The 18,382-nt window shown below is 51.8% G+C and overlaps 1 protein-coding gene across 10 annotated transcripts in view; it reads left to right on the top strand.

Annotated features, from left to right (window-relative positions):
• The window catches only part of MAP4 (microtubule associated protein 4), a 147,376-nt gene that overhangs the window by 70,519 nt on the left and 58,475 nt on the right, over positions 1 to 18,382 (top strand). For all 10 annotated transcript variants that reach the window (XM_050971736.1, XM_050971733.1, XM_050971735.1 and 7 more), the window contains exons 5-7: positions 12,707 to 12,820; positions 16,874 to 16,984; positions 17,748 to 17,876. In XM_050971736.1, the coding sequence (XP_050827693.1) occupies positions 12,707 to 12,820; positions 16,874 to 16,984; positions 17,748 to 17,876 (354 nt within the window). The remainder of the gene's footprint in view (positions 1 to 12,706; positions 12,821 to 16,873; positions 16,985 to 17,747; positions 17,877 to 18,382) is intronic.

The following is an 18,382-nucleotide window of genomic DNA, read 5'->3' as shown; positions in this document are numbered from 1 at the left end:
AGGGGACACGTCTGGGCTGGCTGAGCCCTGCAGGGTGAGCAGGGCTGGGAGCAGCTCCCAGAAGCCTGGAAATGTCCTCTGGTGTCAGCGTCAGAGCGCGGCACCGCCCGCGCTGTCAGCTCCATCTAGGTGAGACAGTTCAGTCCCAGAGCAGGGATCTGGGCAAGAACTCTCTTTGCTTTTCCTTCCCTCCCATGTCCCTGGGGGTCAGGTCCCATGGAACAGCCCTGCTTTGAGGTGAGCTGCTCCCTCAGATGCCAGGTTGAGTCTCTCAGGGCTCATCCGCAGGAATGAAAGCATTTTAATTCCCAGATTTTCAGAGGAAAATCAAATTGGCAGGGTTTATTTCAAAACATCAGAAACTCCTTAGTGAGGAATTAAAGAATTCCTAGAAAACTGGCTGCCTCTCTGCAGGGCTGTAAATTAGAATGATTTCAAAAGAGCACAGACAGCGTGTCATCTTCCTCATTCTCAAGCAGAAGCTGCCTGAATAAACAGTAATAGAATTGTAGATTCTTCTGGTATTATGTAAATGGCTTCATGCTTTGATGTCCCTCGTGTCATTAGTTTGACACTAGCTGGAATTAATGGCCATAAAACTCTATTACAAACGTGGCAGAGAGATTTCTCCTGACTGCTTCTGATTCCTCCTGTGAGCTCGCTGCCTGTGCCACGGGACTGGGGAAGCTGAAAGTAGGTCAGGGTGATGTGTGTGAGCAGGGATGCTGGAATCACAGCCACAAACAAACAGCACTGAGTGCTGAAGGGAAAGCTGCTATTTTAAGCCCTTATTTCCATTATCACCATCTCATTCTGCACAACAAGCATGTGGGGGGGTGTTTGGGCCGTGCACCCGCAGATGGGAGCCAGGAAAGAGGAGGAAAAATACAAATGAGTGTATAGAGATCTATGTGTGTGTATGTGTGTGTTTCAAGGGTGACAGTAAATACTGTCACTTCTGAATGGCTGCTCTCCATCTCATGTGAGGCAGAGTGAAAGTGCCAAAATATGTAGGTCAAAAGAAATGAAGTATTTTGCATCCAAGCAGCAACCAAGTGCTGGAATTCCAGGCTGGATACACTGGTACCGTGTGGTGGAACGTGGGGCAGGATTATGGGGATGATTTCCAGAGTTCCCACACTCCTTACATGTTTATAATTCATTCCTCATCCTCAGAGGGGCTCCCTCACTGGCAGCTCTCGGGGACAGGTGTGGGCTCCCAACCTGAGCTGAAGAGTTGGGATGTTTTGAGCCTGGAGAAGGGTTAATCATGGAGCTGCTGCATGGCTTCCCTTGGGACAGCTGCCTGAGGAAAGCTGGGAAAAAAGGAATATGATAGGATTGGCTATTTTTAGAACATGAGCAGGAGGGAGAAAAGGGCAATAAATTCAAACTCACCTTGGCAGTCAGGAATGGCAGGAGTTAAACCTGTTGGGAAGGTAAAGTGCTAAGAAAGTAATGGAGGGAAGTGATTTGTCTGGGTAGGAAAGACACTCACAGACCATCTCCAAGGAGGCTGTGTCAAATGCTTTTAAGAGTCTGGAAAAAAAGGAGGAAATTAATAAAAATGGAAGTGAGGACTTAGAGCTGGGGAGATTTAAGGACTGCCCAGATTATGGTGCACAGTGATTTACCAGCACTGAAGTGCACGAGTCAAAGGAAGAGGATTTCCAGTTTATTAGAGATAAGAGAAGGTTGGAAGAAAGCTGTTAAATGGAGATGGAGGGGAAAGTGATGCACAGGAGGCTGCAGGGTCCAGCCCTTAGCCTGCTTTAGTTCTGGTAGTTATCATTTGATAAGGATTAGAGCACGGGCTCCATCCAGGCCAGGGAGCAGGACCCAGGGCAGCTCTGGGGTGGGGATGGGTGTTCCAGGTGATGGACAGGGCAGGCACACCCTGGTAGGGGTGTGAGGCATTATTAATTTGTAACCTAGTTCATTAAAAGATATCAGGACAAGTGCTGGCACAAGCAGAGAGAGCCAGCTGGAGTGATCCAAGTGTGAGGAGGCAGCAGACAAGGTGTAGCTACAGCATGGTGCAGTGAGGATGTCTTCTTCATGTATTTTATCTGCTGTAAGTTTTGAGAAGAGTCCGAGTTTTGTGCCCTCCTCAGCCTGAGGAGTAGCTCCTGAAAAGTGCTGTTAGTGGATCAAGTGAGCTGCTGTGTGGACCTTGTTCTTCCTCGTGGTTCTGTAAATATTGACTCTCCAAGGAGCACACTTGGAGCTGGTGATCCCCAGCAGAGTCTGTAAGTGCTGCTTTTTCTTACTTTTGTTTTCTTCTCTGGCTCTGATTGCATTTGAAAGAGAAGAATTCAGCTCTTGGATGTTGTCAGGGGGGGATTTGGGGTTTGCAGCAGGCAGCACAGGGAGCAGTGGCCTGTCCTGCTGGGGTGATGGGTGTGGGAGCTGGGCACTGCTCCAGCTGCTCCTGCCAGGGCCTGGCTGGGCAGCTCTGCCCAGGCTCTGCCAGGCTGAGGGAATCACTCTGGGGACGTGGGGAACGTGTGCTGCCTGCCTGAGCCTTGGGAAGACAGCTCAGGTGCCCAGTTCCCATGGAGAGAGCAGAGCTGGGTTGGTCTGTGTGCACAGCAGCAGGGAAAGTCCTGGCCTGCCTTGGGATCTGAAGGTAAAGGAGTGCTTTGTGCTCAGCTGAAGAGAAACCTGCAGCTCTGCTCTTTATGGTAGATGTGTTGGGTCTCAGCAGGATAAAACTTAGGGAAGGTTTGAGGTACCAGATCATCATCAGTGGGAATTTCTTTTTGGAATTTTGTTAACTATTTATTCCTCAGGTATTTTTTTTTTGAATTTCACTCTGTGGCTCTTGGGTTTCCTGGGAGCAGGAGGCACTTTGCAAGTGCCAGTCCTGTGTGCAGACTGGCAGCAGATGGTGGCTTGGCTGCTCTTCCGTGTTTGTGGTGTCCTGAACCCTCTGCAGGTGTTGGCATCAGCCCAGGCTGTGGCTCAGGATTCCCTGAACTGTGTCTGGTACCAGCCCAAAATCTCAGCTGGACTGGAGGGTATTCCTGGGCCTCCTGCTGAGCAAGAGCAGAACCACAGAGTCATGGGATGGGAAGAGACCTCACAGGGTTCCACCCCTGCTGTGGCAGGGACACCTCCACTGTGCCAGGCTGCTCCAAGCCCTGTCCTGCCTGGCCAGGGACAGTGCCAGGGATTGGAATCCACAGCTTCTCTGGGCACCCTGTGCCTGTCCCCTGCTCCTGAGCCCCAGGGAGTCACCACACACCTGGGGGGCACAGAGCACGTTCTCCAGCTCACACTGCTCCTGCTCACATTCCAAATCCTTGGGTTCCCTGTCTGGGTCTGGTGAGTCTCTGGTAATGTTTGCTCATCCCTCCCCCTTCTCCAGAGGCTGTGGGGAGATCTGTGTGCCTGTCCTGGAGACTGCTTCAGTTTTCCTGGGGGAAAAGGAACTTCCAGAGCTGCCTGCCTGGAAAGCCCCTGCAGGGTGGCAGTTCCTGTGTCCCTGTGTGAAAGGTCTGAGCAATCTCAGCAGTGACCTTTGAGCAGGAGTCCTTGTGCTGGCTCCCTCCTGTGCCTGTGCCCTTGTGCAGGGCTGCTGCTCTCAGTCCTGCCCCCCTCCTGAGCCTGGCTTAGCGTGGAGCCTGGGCAGGCTGCTCAGGGCTGAGATCTGCTCCAGCCTCTGCCCCACCGAGGAGCTGGAGTTGGGACTGGAGCATTCCCTGAGTCAGGCTGGAGCAGTGTAAATTTGGTAACAGCCCTTTCAGGGCAAATTGCCTTTCCCTGCTCAGGAGGAGGGCTGACAGCACTGCGGGTCACAGCTCTGCAGACTGCACTGTCACTGCTGCGTGGTGCCAGCACAGGGACACGCTGCCCTGCCAGGCTGGCACCGGCCAGGGAGGGGCTGCCACCCCCCAAAACTCCCTGGGGCTCCTGCCAGGCTGCTCTGGGACTCAGGAGCCTCTGTAGGGCATGAAAGCAGCACAGCTCGGTGGGAGAGTTCATGGAAGCTCAGGTGACCCTTTATTTTACACCGAGGTTTTGTCCCTCAGGATTTTGTCACATCACTCCCAGCCCTGTGTGCTCGTGGCTCTGGGATCTCCTGCTCAGAAACTGTGGCCAGGCTGGCACAGGGAGGAGGAGGCTCCAGCTGGTGCTGCAGCTCAGCCTGGAGAGAAGGGGGCTCGGGGGGATCTTCTGGTCCTCCAAAACTCCAGGAGGGGACAGCCAGGGGGGTCAGGCTCTGCTCCAGGGAACAGGGACAGGAGAGAGGGAATGGCCTCAGGCTGGGCTGGGCAGGCTCAGGGTGGGCATCAGCAGGAATTTCTCCATGGAAAGAGTGCTCAGGCCTTGGCAGGGGCTGCCCAGGGAGCTTTGGAGCCCCCATCCCTGCAGATGTCACCTGGATGTGACACTCAGTGCTCTGGGGACAAGGTGGGCATTGGGCACAGGGTGGCCTCAATGGCCTTGGAGGGCTTTTCCAGCCTGGATGATTCCAGGATCCTGGGATCTCTGGGGCTCTCCCTGTGCCAGCACAGTGGGGTCTGGACAGGCCTCCTGTGCCCACTCCTCACTATGATTTTTGCCTCAGAACTGATTTTATTTCAGCTTCACACATTTCAGGCAGGGCAGCCTGGGCAGGGTGCCCCAGACCTTCCTCTGGGCTCTCCTCCTCAGCTCTGAGGCAGGATGCAAGGCCAGGGAATGGGGCAGGGACTCAGCTGCCTCAGCCCTGGCATTGCTGCCCTGGGCTTTCCACAGGAGATGGTCTCTGCATCACCTGCACCTCACCCTGGGCCTGCTGAACAGGTCTGGGTGGCCTTGCCTGGCTGTGGATGGAAATATTCCCTGCCAAGGATGTGCAGAAGGCTCCTGGCTTTAGGAAGGAACCCCAAGTGAAACAGGAGAAGTGTCTCAGTTGTGCCATTTGGCTGAGAAAAACCAAACAAAAAGTCCAAGCTGGGACAATTCCACTATCCCAGGTGCTCCAAGCCCCTTCCAACCTGGCCTTGGGGACTTCAGGGATCCAGGGACAGCCACAGCTGGCCTGGGAATTTTGTCTCAGCCCTTCCCCATCCTCCCAGCTGGGAATTCCTTCCATCCATCCATCCCTGCCCTCTGGCAGTGGAGGCCATTCCCTGTGTCCTGTCCCTCCATGCCTTGTCCCCAGTCTCTTTCCAGCTCCCAACACCTGGAGTATTTCCAGTGGGGTGTGAGTCTTTAGTGAGCCTTTTGTTTAAAAACAGAGCTTTGGGTGCCTTTGTTGTTAACAGATGAGTCTTTGTCATTAACAAATGTTGTTACCAGCTGGGTCCGTGCAGGCTGGTTCCAGGTGAGGACTCTGGGGCTGGGAGCTGGGCTGTGCCATGTCCAGGGCACTGAGGAATAAATCCGAGCAGTGCTGAGGATTCCCCACAGTCCCAGTGGGGAGCAGGAGCAGCAGGACAAACAGGGAGCAGTTAGAGCAGAGCTGGGAGCTCTCTGCACCTCCCTGGTTCCACCTGCCACTCCATGACAAAGCAATTGCTGCCAAAATTCCCTCTGGGAAGGAGAAGTAAGGAAGGGAAAAAAAGCTGGACAAGAAACTGTAGCAACTGCATTTTTTTTTTCCTTGTAGATTTTTTTTACAAGGCAGAACATGAACCTTGTGTTGAACTTTCAAGTTACTGACTTTGCATCTCTGAAGTTTGGAGATAGTGGTTCTGACAGTTGCAGGCACGGGGCCCTTTTAGCAGTCAGGATTATGTAACCTCATGGAATTTCAGAGGGAAGGCAGCAAAACCCTTCTGGAGCTGTCAGCACCCTCTGAAATGCCCTGCAGTTCCTTGAGGGCCTTTCAGAGGTTCCTGATCTTCTTCCCATCCAGCTCAGTGGTGGAATTTAATTTGCTTCTCGTTGCAGGGACTTGAGAGTGCCAGGGCTAGGGGGAGTGGGTTCCCAGTGCCAGAGGGCAGGGCTGGATGGGATATTGGGGAGGAATTCCTGCCTGAGAGGCTGGGATGGAATTCCCAGAGCAGCTGTGGCTGTCCCTGGGTCCCTGGAAGTGTCCAAGCCAGGCTGGACAGGGCTTGGAGCAGCCTGGGACAGTGGGAGGTTGGAATGAGATGATCTTTAAGGTCCCTTCCAGCCCAAACCATTCTGATATTCTATGAAATTAAAGTATTTTGTGTAATCTCAGCCAGCACTAGCTCCTGGGAATAAATTTTCCTCTCCTGCAAGGACAGAAATGTGTTTTCTCCAAAAAGCTGGGTCTGAGGAGCCTGTGAAGGCTCAGCAGGCTGGAGGAAGCTCTGCCATGCTCAGCCCAGCACCTTGGCCCAGAGCAGGGAAAGCAGACTCTGCCCAGCTGGGTTTGGAGTTGCCCAGGGCTGGACACCCCACAGCCTCTCTGGCCAGCCTGCCCCATGTCCAGTCTCCCCTCAGAGTTCAGTTTTCAGTGGAATTGCTGCCTTTGGCTTTGACAGGAGGAAAGGGAGGGAGTAACCTGCTCTGGCAGCTCTGCTCTGGGTGAGCTGTCCTCCATCAGGGCTGCCAGCTTAGTCATTTAGGCATTCTTTAAATGCAAAAACTTCTTGGAATCTTGAGCTCTTATTCCCTTGGATAAAAATGTACAGCCTCCCCTTGGGTGGCTGGGTGACATCTTTTCCCGTGTAGCTCCTGTCTGTGCTTATCCCTTAGATTTTGGGGATTAGTGAAGCTTGTCTGCAAAACTCATGGGGATTTTCAGACCCTTCACTCTGAACTGAGCTAGACAATATTTTATTTTACAAAATGATGAGACTGATTATAAAGAATTGAAGGATATTCCTGCAGGATACTCCATGTTTACTCTGAAGTCAGCAGGTACAAAGAGAGCCTGAGCTTCTTGGGGGAAGTACCCTGTGACCTTTCAGGGGAAACTTCTGCCTCCTTTACCCTAAATAATGCCTGGAAATAATGTCCTGAGCAAGGGAAGGAGACCCTGGAATGTCTTGGCTGCCTGTTGGGGTTTTTTACCTGATGTTCCAGGTAGATCCCATCTTGTACAACATCACTGGGCAGCAGATTGAAGGGCTGTGTGCCTGAAAATCAGACAGGACATGCAGGCAAAGTTCTCATGAATCCCTCAGGTGGGAATCAGAGGCTGCTCCTGGTAATAAATGTCCTGAGCACAGGCAGTTCCTCACACAGGCTCAAGTGCTCCCAAAACAGCCTCAATTTCATGTGGAATCCTTACAGCATCCAGTGTGGAGAAGGAAAGGCTCCACGGAGACCTTTGACCAGAAAAGGGCTCCAGGAGAGCTGGAGAGGGATGGAGGGACAGGACCCAGGGAATGGCTCCCAGTGCCAGAGGGCAGGGATGGATGGGAGATTGGGAATTGGGATTCCTGGCTGGGAGGGTGGGGAGGGGCTGGGATGGAATTCCCAGAGCAGCTGGGGCTGCCCCTGGATCCCTGGCAGTGCCCAAGGCCAGGCTGGACATTGGAGCTGGAGCAGCCTAGGACAGTGGAAGTGTCCCTGCTATGGCAGGAGTGGCACTGGATGGGCTTTGAGGTCCCTTCCAGCCCAAAGCATTCAATGACTGATTCTGAAGCTCCTTTTTAAGGCTGCAGATCCCACACCCTGTCAGGCTGATGGGAATTGATTGGCATGGCTGATAAAACTGCTGCTCTTTGGGGATTCCAGCAAGGCCAACTGTGCCTCCCCATCCCAGGGTGAGCTGGGCAAATTCCCTTTGGGATCCTCTGCAGGAATGGAGCTCCCAAGCCTCCCTTTCCCTGTTTTCCCTGCTGGCTGCTGGCAGGGCACTCTCCTGGCTGCTCACTCAGTAATTTTGAAGCTCCTTAACCCTGAGCTGGAGGTCTGGCCAGTGACCTGCCAAGATTAGCCTCTCCTGCTGGGAAAAGGCTTTAGAGGTAATCCTGTGCTCAGAGAGCCCCTGGCTGGACATTCCCTGGGGTGTCCTGTGTGCCAGCAGCTCCAGGAGCTTGTCCTGCCCCAGCTCCCAGCCTGGGCACAGGGGTAGGTGGCCACAGGGGCACTTTTGGCTGGATTAGCTGTGAATTGGGTGCTGTGACCGAGCTGACCTGTGCAGAGAGATGATCAAACAAACAATTCCACGCTGTCAGCAGCCCTGCTAAATGTTCCACCCTCATCCTGCCCTGGGAGCAGTGCACAGAAGGTGCTACTTGCATGGGATCCTTGTTTTTCCTCTCAGAAGCAAGTTTGCTTTGTAAGTATGTTGTTAATGGTCTTTTTTCCTTTAAGCAAGACTTTGTAAGCTCTAATCCTACATTGCTTTATGTTATCAGGGCTCGTAACCGGATTTTCAGCTATCAGCCAGCTTTAATACTTGCTAAAATTGCTTTACAGGTCTGTGGGATCTGTCAGATTTGCATTTTGCGTGGAGTGCGTTATCTGCTGCCACTGCACATCCACGGGCACTGGCAGCCCTGGGCCTTGGAAGAGTTTGGCTTCTCCTTTTTGTTGCTTTGTGTCTTTTGTTGGTAGGTCAGAGGCAGAAGGTGTGTCTGGGGAGCTTGGGTTTGGAACTGAAAAATCCTCTTTCCCCAGTCCTTGGGAAATCTGAGATCACAGTTTGTGTTCCAGGTTTGATAAGGGGAAACTGAATATTGGGATGGGGTGGGAATGACAGATAAGCTGGAAGTGTCCAGGTTATGGCACATAGCTTGGGAAACATTGTGGGAAGAGCAGAGGGGGTTTGCTGATGGTGACTGTGATCCAGAAATCTTTGCTGTCCTGGCTCTGGCGGGGGTGGCTGCTCCAGGCTTGTCCCTGTGGCTGGCCCTGCTCTGCTGTCCCTGCTCCAGAGCTGCCTGCATCCCTCCTTGCACCAGGATTCCTGCTGGGAAGCACTGCCTGGTTTGGGTTTTTAATTTGCATCTGTTGTGAAAATATTGTGTGAAGAATATTCCAGTCTTGGGTTTGGATTTGGAAGGATTTGGCAGAGGCAGCTCCCAGCTGCTCCTGATGCAGCTTGCAGCCGGCTCTGGGGCTTTGCTGCAGCTCAGGGCTTGCAAACACTGACTGAGTTTTGCTCAACTTGGTTCCATCTGATGGCAAATGGAAATATTTCCCATCCCAATTCCTTTTGTCTCCTGCTGCTCCCTCCTTCTCCAGCCCCAGGTGTGGTTCCCCTCTGTATGGAAAGGCATGAGCACAACCTGGCTACTAAACCCCCCTCAAAGTGGAGGATTTTATTCATGTTTACCTTTCTGACCCTAATTTAATGTTCTTCCCTGTGAAGTCTTCCATCATGGCAGTATGCCAATATATTTTTAGTGCTAACAAATCGATTTGTTTCAGATATTCAGAGTTCAAGCAGTGGGTGCTCTCCATCAGCCTCAGTGTGGGTCCAACCCAGCACTCTGTTAATGTCATAATATCATAATATCATCTTTGAGGAAGTTTTTGAATGTTTTAACTGCTCCCAGGCTCTTCTTCACACTGTCAAGGACTTTTAGTGTCTTCTTCTTTTTTTTTTTTTTTTGCTTTAAATAGTTTTATAGACACACGAATGACAGGCTCCTGTCTAGAGGAATTTACAGTGGAATCTAATTAAATCCCTTGCTGTTCTGTACCACAAATAATGGTAAATAATAATAATGTCTCTTGACACATTGCAGTGGCACTTTATCTCCAAAGCACTTTGCAAAGCTAAATACAATAGTACCAAAATTATGCTATATTATCAAATAAAATAATAAAATATTTTCTCCTGAAATGATCAGGCTTTTAGCTGCTGCAGGCTTGGACAGCATTGCCCAGGCTGGGTTTTCCATAGGACACACGGGGGGTTGTTGTCCCCTGTGTCCCCCTGTCCTTTGTTGGGGCAGGCAGAGGTGGTGTCACCCTGCCTGGGAAGTGCTGAGTGCCCCTGCTGAAGTCAGCCATGGCAAAAGGAGCCACTGAGCAGAACTAAAGCTCCCAGCTCTGGCAGAAAAGCAGAGTGCCCGTGCCAGGCTCCTCTGCTGGGGCTGCACAGAGGGACAGAGCTCCAGAGATGCCCAGGGATGGATGGGTCAGGTCAGGGATGGATGGGTTAGGGCAGGGCTGGATGGGATGGATGGGTCAGGGCAGGCTGCTCAGGATGGTTGGGATGGTTGGATCAGGGCAGGGCTGCAGGGGATGGGTGGGATGGACAGGATGGATGGATCAGGGCAGGGCTGCAGGGGATGGGTGGGATGGATGGATCAGGGCAGGGCTGGTCAAGATGGATGGGTCAGGGCAGGGCTGGATGGGATGGTTGGATCAGGGCAGGGCTGCAGGGGATGGATGGGATGGACAGGATGGATGGGTCAGGGCAGGGCTGGATGGGATGGTTGGATCAGGGCAGGGCTGCAGGGGATGGATGGGATGGACAGGATGGATGGATCAGGGCAGGGATGGATGGGATGGACAGGATGGATGGATCAGGGCAGGGCTGCAGGGGATGGGTGGGATGGATGGATCAGGGCAGGGCTGCAGGGGATGGGTGGGATGGACAGGATGGATGGATCAGGGCAGGGCTGCAGGGGATGGGTGGGATGGACAGGATGGATGGATCAGGGCAGGGCTGCAGGGCTGGATGGGATGGATGGGTCAGGGCAGGGCTGCAGGGGATGGGTGGGATGGATGGATCAGGGCAGGGCTGCTCAGGATGAGTGGGATCAGGGCAGGGCTGCAGGGCTGCTCAGGGTTCTTTTCTCCTTGAGACAAGGGGTGTGAGTGTTGTGATCCCTGGAATTCCCCTTTCATTCCCAGTTTGGCTTTCCCATCTTGTGTACTTGTAAAAAATCTGGTTTATTTGTGTTTCCTTGGACCAGCATCTCTCTAGGATCTGTCCTGCCCCTGGCAGCTCTTGCTGGGGACACCCAGGTGGGAATGCTGGGACAGGGCTCAGGCTGAGCTCATGTCCTGCTCCCGCCCAGGGTGGCCCTGGGGACACAGTGCCAGCCCCACGGTGTCCCTGAACACATGGCCCTTCCCTCCGTGTGACCCTCAGAGCGACCCGAAGCCCGGGAAGCTCCTGCCTGGCCCCGGATCGGCTGGGAACGGGGACACAAAGGGGACACACCGGGGATGTCACACACAGGGAGTGTCACACACGCAGTGTCACACACGGGGAGTGTCACACATGGGGAGTGTCACATGGCCCTGAGCCACAGGCCACACCCTGGGGACACGGCAGAGCACGGAGCTCCAGAGCCCGACTGGAAGTAATAGTTACATTAATTGTATTAGTCATAACACATATGCATTTATATCTATATATATGTATATGTGTGTGTCTGTCTGTGTGTATATATAAATAAAAATATGTGTAGAATGATATATAATACATAATTTACAAAAATATAAATATTATATAATATACATTATATAAGATAATGTAACATATAATATAAACCACATGAAAATATATTACCTATACATGATAAAATATGTACTATAATATGTAGTATAATGTGCATGTAAACATAGAAAATATATTATGAAGTACCTGTAATGTATATATAATAAATTATATATGAAATGTATATGGTATGTAATATATGCTATATATTTATATTTTACATTTATTCATAAAATACATAGCATAAATTATCTAATATATTCTATTATTATAGAACTGTATTATAATTTTAATTATTGTGTGAATTATTAATTCATTATTTAAATAATCATTAATTAGTTATATTATTGATTTTATTATTAATTAGAATTAATATTTAATATTTACGCAAATCAGATCTTTCAAACTCCAAGGAATCCCCTCCTGCTCCTCTAAACCCAAACTCTCTGAGTGAATTGTTGAACCCACCTGATGATTTGTACCTGTGGCCTTTCCTTGTTTTATGATGTAAAACAAACTCCAAGCCCCACAAAAACCATTTTTCATCTTATTCTCTCTCAAACATTATTATTATTACTATTATCGTCATTGTCATTAGAGCTGAGTCTCTGCCCACCTTGCTGCGAGCTCTCAGCCCACCTGACACCTCCAGGCTGTTGTTTTACAGACCAGGGTCGTGTTTTTAATAAATTCTTCCCTTCTGGTCCTTCTGTGCCTTAACATCAGGTTGTTTTTAGCAACTGCAGTTTTGCACTGAATTAAGGGTTATATCCAGGGATATTTTGTGATGAATTTCATCTCCTGAGCTCCAGGCTTGCAGGTATTGTCAGCCCAATTGAAGGAAAAAATATTAAAAGCATAAAGAGATGTGTTGGCAGAGAGCAGAGAGTGTTGTATGGGGGATGAGAGAAGGAGTCACTGTAAATATTTCTGTTTCTTTCCCAAAGAAACTGGAGCCAGTTTAAAACTCTAATGTTGTCCTCAGAAGAGTTGACAAATTCAGGCCTCCTTAAAACAGAAATAAAGCTAAAAGTCATTAGTCTGGGTATTAATTTTGAACCTTTCCACTGAGTTTGTTCTGTTTAAAGCCTCAGGACTTAGGGTTTTGTTCCTTCTCTACAACTGGGGGCTGTGGACCAGGACAGCACTTCCATGTGAGTCTGTTCTTGATATTACATGTGCCTCAGGACACAGAAATCTCCATTATTCTGTGTCTTGTATTTGAAGAGCTGGATCACACCAGTCAAAAATGGATATTATGGGCTCTGGTTTGGCTGCCAGTCCCTGTTACCTGGCCATGTCACACCCAAATGTCACACAGTGCAGTGATCCATTTTAAATATTTCAGTGTTTGGCTTTTGACTGGCTCATTTTCTTCTCCCATGTCAGTATTCCCAGGAGAAATCATGGATGAGAAGATGTCCTACAAAGAGTTCCTGGATCGCAACGACTCCTGGTCAGCAGAGGAGAGGGACCTGTGCTTCAAACCCATGGACATGGCTGGTAGGATGGCTCAGGAGCTGGAGCACCCTGATTTCAGCACCTGGGGGACCTCATGGCCTGCAGGCTCCATCCCTGAGGGCTCCTGCTCCCCTCATGGCCTGCAGGCTCCATCCCTGAGGGCTCCTGCTCCCCTCATGGCCTGCAGGCTCCATCTCTGAGGGCTCCTGCTCCCCTCATGGCCTGCAGGCTCCATCCCTGAGGGGCTCCTGCTCCCCTCAATCATGGACTGCAGGCTCCATCCCTGAGGGGCTCCTACTCCCCTCATGGCCTGCAGGCTCCATCCCTGAGGGGCTCCTGCTCCCCCCATGGCCTGCAGGCTCCATCCCTGAGGGGCTCCTGCTCCCCCCATGGCCTGCAGGCTCCATCCCTGAGGGGCTCCTGCTCCCCCCATGGCCTGCAGGCTCCATCCCTGAGGGGCTCCTGCTCCCCCCATGGCCTGCAGGCTCCATCCCTGAGGGGCTCCTGCTCCCCTCATGGCCTGCAGGCTCCATCCCTGAGGGGCTCCTGCTCCCCTCATGGCCTGCAGGCTCCATCTCTGAGGGGCTCCTGCTCCCCTCATGGCCTGCAGGCTCCATCTCTGAGGGGCTCCTGCTCCCCCCATGGCCTGCAGGCTCCATCCCTGAGGGGCTCCTGCTCCCCTCAATCATGGACTGCAGGCTCCATCTCTGAGGGGCTCCTGCTCCCCTCATGGCCTGCAGGCTCCATCCCTGAGGGGCTCCTGCTCCCCCCATGGCCTGCAGGCTCCATCCCTGAGGGGCTCCTACTCCCCTCATGGCCTGCAGGCTCCATCCCTGAGGGGCTCCTGCTCCCCTCATGGCCTGCAGGCTCCATCCCTGAGGGGCTCCTGCTCCCCTCATGTCCTGCAGGCTCCATCTCTGAGGGCTCCTGCTCCCCTCATGGACTGCAGGCTCCATCTCTGAGGGGCTCCTGCTACCCTCATGGACTGCAGGCTCCATCCCTGAGGGGCTCCTGCTCCCCCCATGGCCTGCAGGCTCCATCTCTGAGGGCTCCTACTCCCCTCATGTCCTGCAGGCTCCATCTCTGAGGGCTCCTGCTCCCCTCATGGACTGCAGGCTCCATCTCTGAGGGGCTCCTGCTACCCTCATGGACTGCAGGCTCCATCCCTGAGGGGCTCCTGCTCCCCCCATGGCCTGCAGGCTCCATCCCTGAGGGGCTCCTGCTCCCCTCATGGCCTGCAGGCTCCATCCCTGAGGGGCTCCTGCTCCCCTCATGGCTTTGGGCAGCCCCTGGACTCTCCAGGTGTTGGTTTTTGGTTCTGGGCCCAGCCCTGCTCCGGGGAGAGCCCTGGAGGGGCTGGAGTGAGTTCAGGGAACGGAGCTGGGAAAGGGCTGGAGAATTCCTGAGGGAGCTGGGAAGGGGCTGGAGAATTCCTGAGGGAGCTGGGAAGGGGCTGGAGAATTCCTGAGGGAGCTGGGAAGGGGCTCAGCCTGGAGCAGAGGAGGCTCAGGGGGACCTTGTGGCTCTGCACAGCTCCTGCCAGGAGGGGACAGCCGGGGAACAGGGACAGGAGAGAGGGAATGGCCTCAGGCTGGGCCAGGGCAGGCTCAGAGTGGAAATTGGGAAAATTCCTTCACTCAAGAGAGGTTCAGTGTTGGCAGGGGCTGCCCAGGGCAGTGCTGAGTCCCCATCCCTGGAAGTGCTCAAAGCCCAAGCAGACACAGCATTTTGTGATGTGTTTTGGGGCTATTTGGTCAAAAGTTTGAGTTGATTGTCTTGGAGCTCTTTTCCAACCCTAATAATTCTGGGGTTCTATGTCCAGAGCAGGTTTTGGGGGACTCCCACAGCTGAGCTCTGTGGGTTTCAGTGCACACCTCCCCAGACGTGTCCCCAGGCAGTGCCTGTCCCCGTGTCACATCCTGCCCTGCAGCTGGGTCTGTCCCACACCTCTGCAGCTGCTGACGCTGCTGAACACGAGCTGCACCTTGTGCAACCCAGCCCTGCACACTGATACACTTTCACCCAGCAGCTTCCCCTCAATATTCTGCTTTTTTCCCCTCATTTTTTGAAGTTAAATTGCTTGCTGGCTCCAGGAGCACCTGAGAAATGTGGGTCCTGCCCAGATTATCCCAGGTAATCAATCTGGAAAGATACAGGATGGAACTTCTTTTTTTTAATATATTTTTGAGTACTGTAGGCCTGCTTAGGGCATAATTTTCTTACTGGCTGTGAAGAACTGATGTATTTTTACAAGGATAAGAAATGATGCGTGGAAGAACTGGAAGAGCCACAGGTTTCTTGTGTTTTCCCTCCTGTTGCTGTGTGGGTGCAGAAATGGGACATTGGTGTCGTTCTGCTCAGGAGCCAGATGTCAAATTTGTTAATTAGGAACAATTTACATACCTGGCCCATCACCCAGTGTTCTTTTGACCTGAATAATAGGAATATTTTAGTTTATTTGTTGCACAAAAGCACATTTCTTTAGGTTTCATGTCCTTGAGTGTCTTGCACACCTGTACAGGCACCACATAAAGTTCAGGATCAAAGTTGGGGTTGTGTTGTGTTGCTCTTCCAACTGGATATAAATGAGATTCTGCTTGGAGTTCCCATAGTGGAGCAGAGGACACAAAGCAGCTTTAAGGACTTTTCAACAGGAGAAAAATGGGAACATCAGACTCAGAAGTCTGTGAGTTTATTCAATATTGGTGTGCCCACTCTTTGGAAAATGGGAGGACAGTTTCCCTCCCAAGAAGTGGAGTCTCTGGCCAGTGGTGTAAAGGATCTCCTGACCACCATCCCTGTATTTCCTTGTTCTTTGGGGAGAAAGAGGGGAGATTTCAGCTCTCCCACTCCTCCCCTTTTCCCTCTGGAGCAGAGGTGGGTTGGCCCAGAGATCTGAGCTGCCCATTTTTTCCACATCATCCAGCTGCTGGCCAAAGAGGGAACATCAGCAGGATCTCTTCTAGTTTTAAATTGGTTTCAGTCATGCTCTTTTTTCTTTCTCCCTTGTTTTTTGGGGTTGTTTTTTTAATCTTTAATTCTTTGCCTCTCTTTAATTGGAAAGAAGGCAGTTGTTCAGACCTGGCAATACTGTTGTAAACAGCTACAAATCAAAATATTCTGCACCTTGCTCTGAGGCATGATGTTATCTTGGCATCTCAAATAATCTGACAGGTTTATAAAGGAATTCACTCAGTTCACCTGATCTTGACATCCCAGCCCACTGTGGGCATGGGAACAGCTCAGGCTGGGCTCTCAGCCCTGCAGGGAGCACTTCTGGCATGAAAATGAATCACAGCCCTCAGCCAAATCCCCCTGAGATGGGTTTAACTGGAGGAAATCTGAGTGTCTGGAAATAGGGTGCTCACCTGGAGAGGAGAAGGCTCCAGGGAGAGCTCAGAGCCCTGCCAGGGCCTGAAGAGGCTCCAGGAGAGCTGGAGAGGGACTGGGGACAAGGGATGGAGGGACAGGACCCAGGGAATGGCTCCCACTGCCAGAGGGCAGGGTGACAGGGATTTAAAGCCCACCCATTCCCACCCCTGCCATGGCAGGGACACCTTCCACTGTCCCAGCTGCTCCAACCCTGTCCAGCCTGGCCCTGGGCACTGCCAGGGATAGGACAGTCTGCCTGGGACACTGGGGGATGTTTCAGTTTCCCAGTAACTTGGTTAAAACACCAGTCCACACCCCCCCAGTTCATACTGGGATGCAGTTCCTGGCTGGGAAAGCTCAGAGATCCCACACCTTTCCCTGCTCTGGGCTGAGCTGAGCCCAGCCCTTGTTCCTGACTCAGATTCATGGGCTGTGTCCATCAGGGCGGAGGCAGATTCAGGTTCCTCCTGGAGGGGAGGGCACAGTTTCTCCAGGAGCAATCATGATCCACTTGCCCCAGAAATCAGCCAGAGCAACTGGATGTTACTGTAGGGTGCAAATTCTGATTGGGAAGGGGTTTGCACCAAAAGCAGCATTTCCTTGGCAGTGCAGCGTTGGGACCTGCTGCACCTCCATCCTCTGGTTCCAATGGTGGTCCCTGTCACCCTGAGTGGTGTCCCTGTCACCCTGAGTGGTGTCCCTGCCTGCTTGTGTCTCTGCCAGACGCCTTCAGCATGCACAGAGGGGAGAACCTGCCGGAGCTGTCCTTCCCCACGGACATGAAGAGCACGCCGCTGTTCCCGGGCCACGCCGACGCTGCCAGGGACATCCTTGGTGAGCTCCCCTGGACAGCCCTCCCCAGCTGCCAGCTGGGCACTTCTCTCTCTTGTCTCTCTTGTACTGAAAATTCAGGTTGATGTTGGAGCCCATTTCTACATTTCTTAGTAGGAAGGTAGAAATAAAATACATTCTAAGAGTTAATTGGACAAAATAGTTTTAAAAGACCTTGGGCCTGTGTGTCTTGTGACTTTTGGTGCTTTCTCTTTGTGCACTAAGTCTGAGATGTAGATGATGTGCTGAACTTTTGATAAGAGAAAAATAAACAACAACCTGAAGATGGGAAAAAACAAAAGTCCCATCCATCTCTCAGTCCTGGCACAGAACTTTTTAGGGGTCTCCTCATCAGGGGATCCACGAGGGAGGTTTCCACAGCTGTAAGTTCACAAGACTTTTTTTCCCTGCTCTTGTTTTAATGGCTAAAACCCAGATACTCAGGAGCTGTTGCTGCAAAGTGCTCTTCAGGATTTCAGCTCTTGGATTATTATAACAATATTGGATTATTAAGGGATTACCAGCTGGAATTCATGGGAGCAGAAGCAGAAAGCCAAAGGAAACAATTTGCCTGTGTTTACTCTTTTAAACCTTGTCAGAAGGTTCTGTTAAATACAGAATTTATGGTTTGTGAAGCAGAACTGACATTTGATGCAGATTGATCTGAACTGCTGCTGAGCAAAACAGTGCAAGTGTGGTAGGACTTGAAATTTAGGAGAGGAGTCATTAGGGCTGGTGATTAACAAAAGTTTTATTATTTCCTTAGCTCAACATGGATCCATGATGGGACCTGAACAACCTTTCCTGGGGTCCCTGTATTCCCCTGCAGAGGCTCTGGACCCATCAGCCTTCATCGGCCTCGAGTCAGGCAGAGAATTCCTGCCAGGACAAGCAGGTGAGAAGTAAATGTTTTCTCTGAGTGGCTGGGTTTGGAGGGTTTGCAGCTGGGAAATCCCACTTTACAAGTCCTAAAGAATCTTCGTGGGGAGTTGATACATAAAATGAGTGAAGACTGGAAAGTTTCCTTTTGGCATGGACAGCAGTTGGTTCAGGGGAGTGTTCTGGTGTGAACCTAACCCAACCCTAACCCCAGTCCTAACCCTGGCCCAGCCAGAGCAGCTGTGGCTGCCCCTGGATCCCTGGCAGTGCCCAAGGGCAGGTTGGATGAGGTTTGGAGAACCCTGGGACAGTGGAAGGTGTCCCTGCCCATGAGATGAGCTTTAAGGTCCCTTCCAGCCCAAACCATGCTGGGATTCTACATTAGGAGATCACAGGATGGATGAGGTTGGAACTTTCCCAACCCCCATGCGTAGGCAGGGCTACCCAGAGCCACTTGCCCAGGAGAACTGAGGAAAGAAACTCCTCCTCTGGCTCCTGGGGTCAGTGCTGGGTGTAACTCTA

Source organism: Serinus canaria, chromosome 2 (genome assembly GCF_022539315.1).
Source record: "Serinus canaria isolate serCan28SL12 chromosome 2, serCan2020, whole genome shotgun sequence".
Classification (NCBI taxonomy): domain Eukaryota; kingdom Metazoa; phylum Chordata; class Aves; order Passeriformes; family Fringillidae; genus Serinus; species Serinus canaria.
This window is presented reverse-complemented; position numbering and strand designations above follow the sequence as displayed.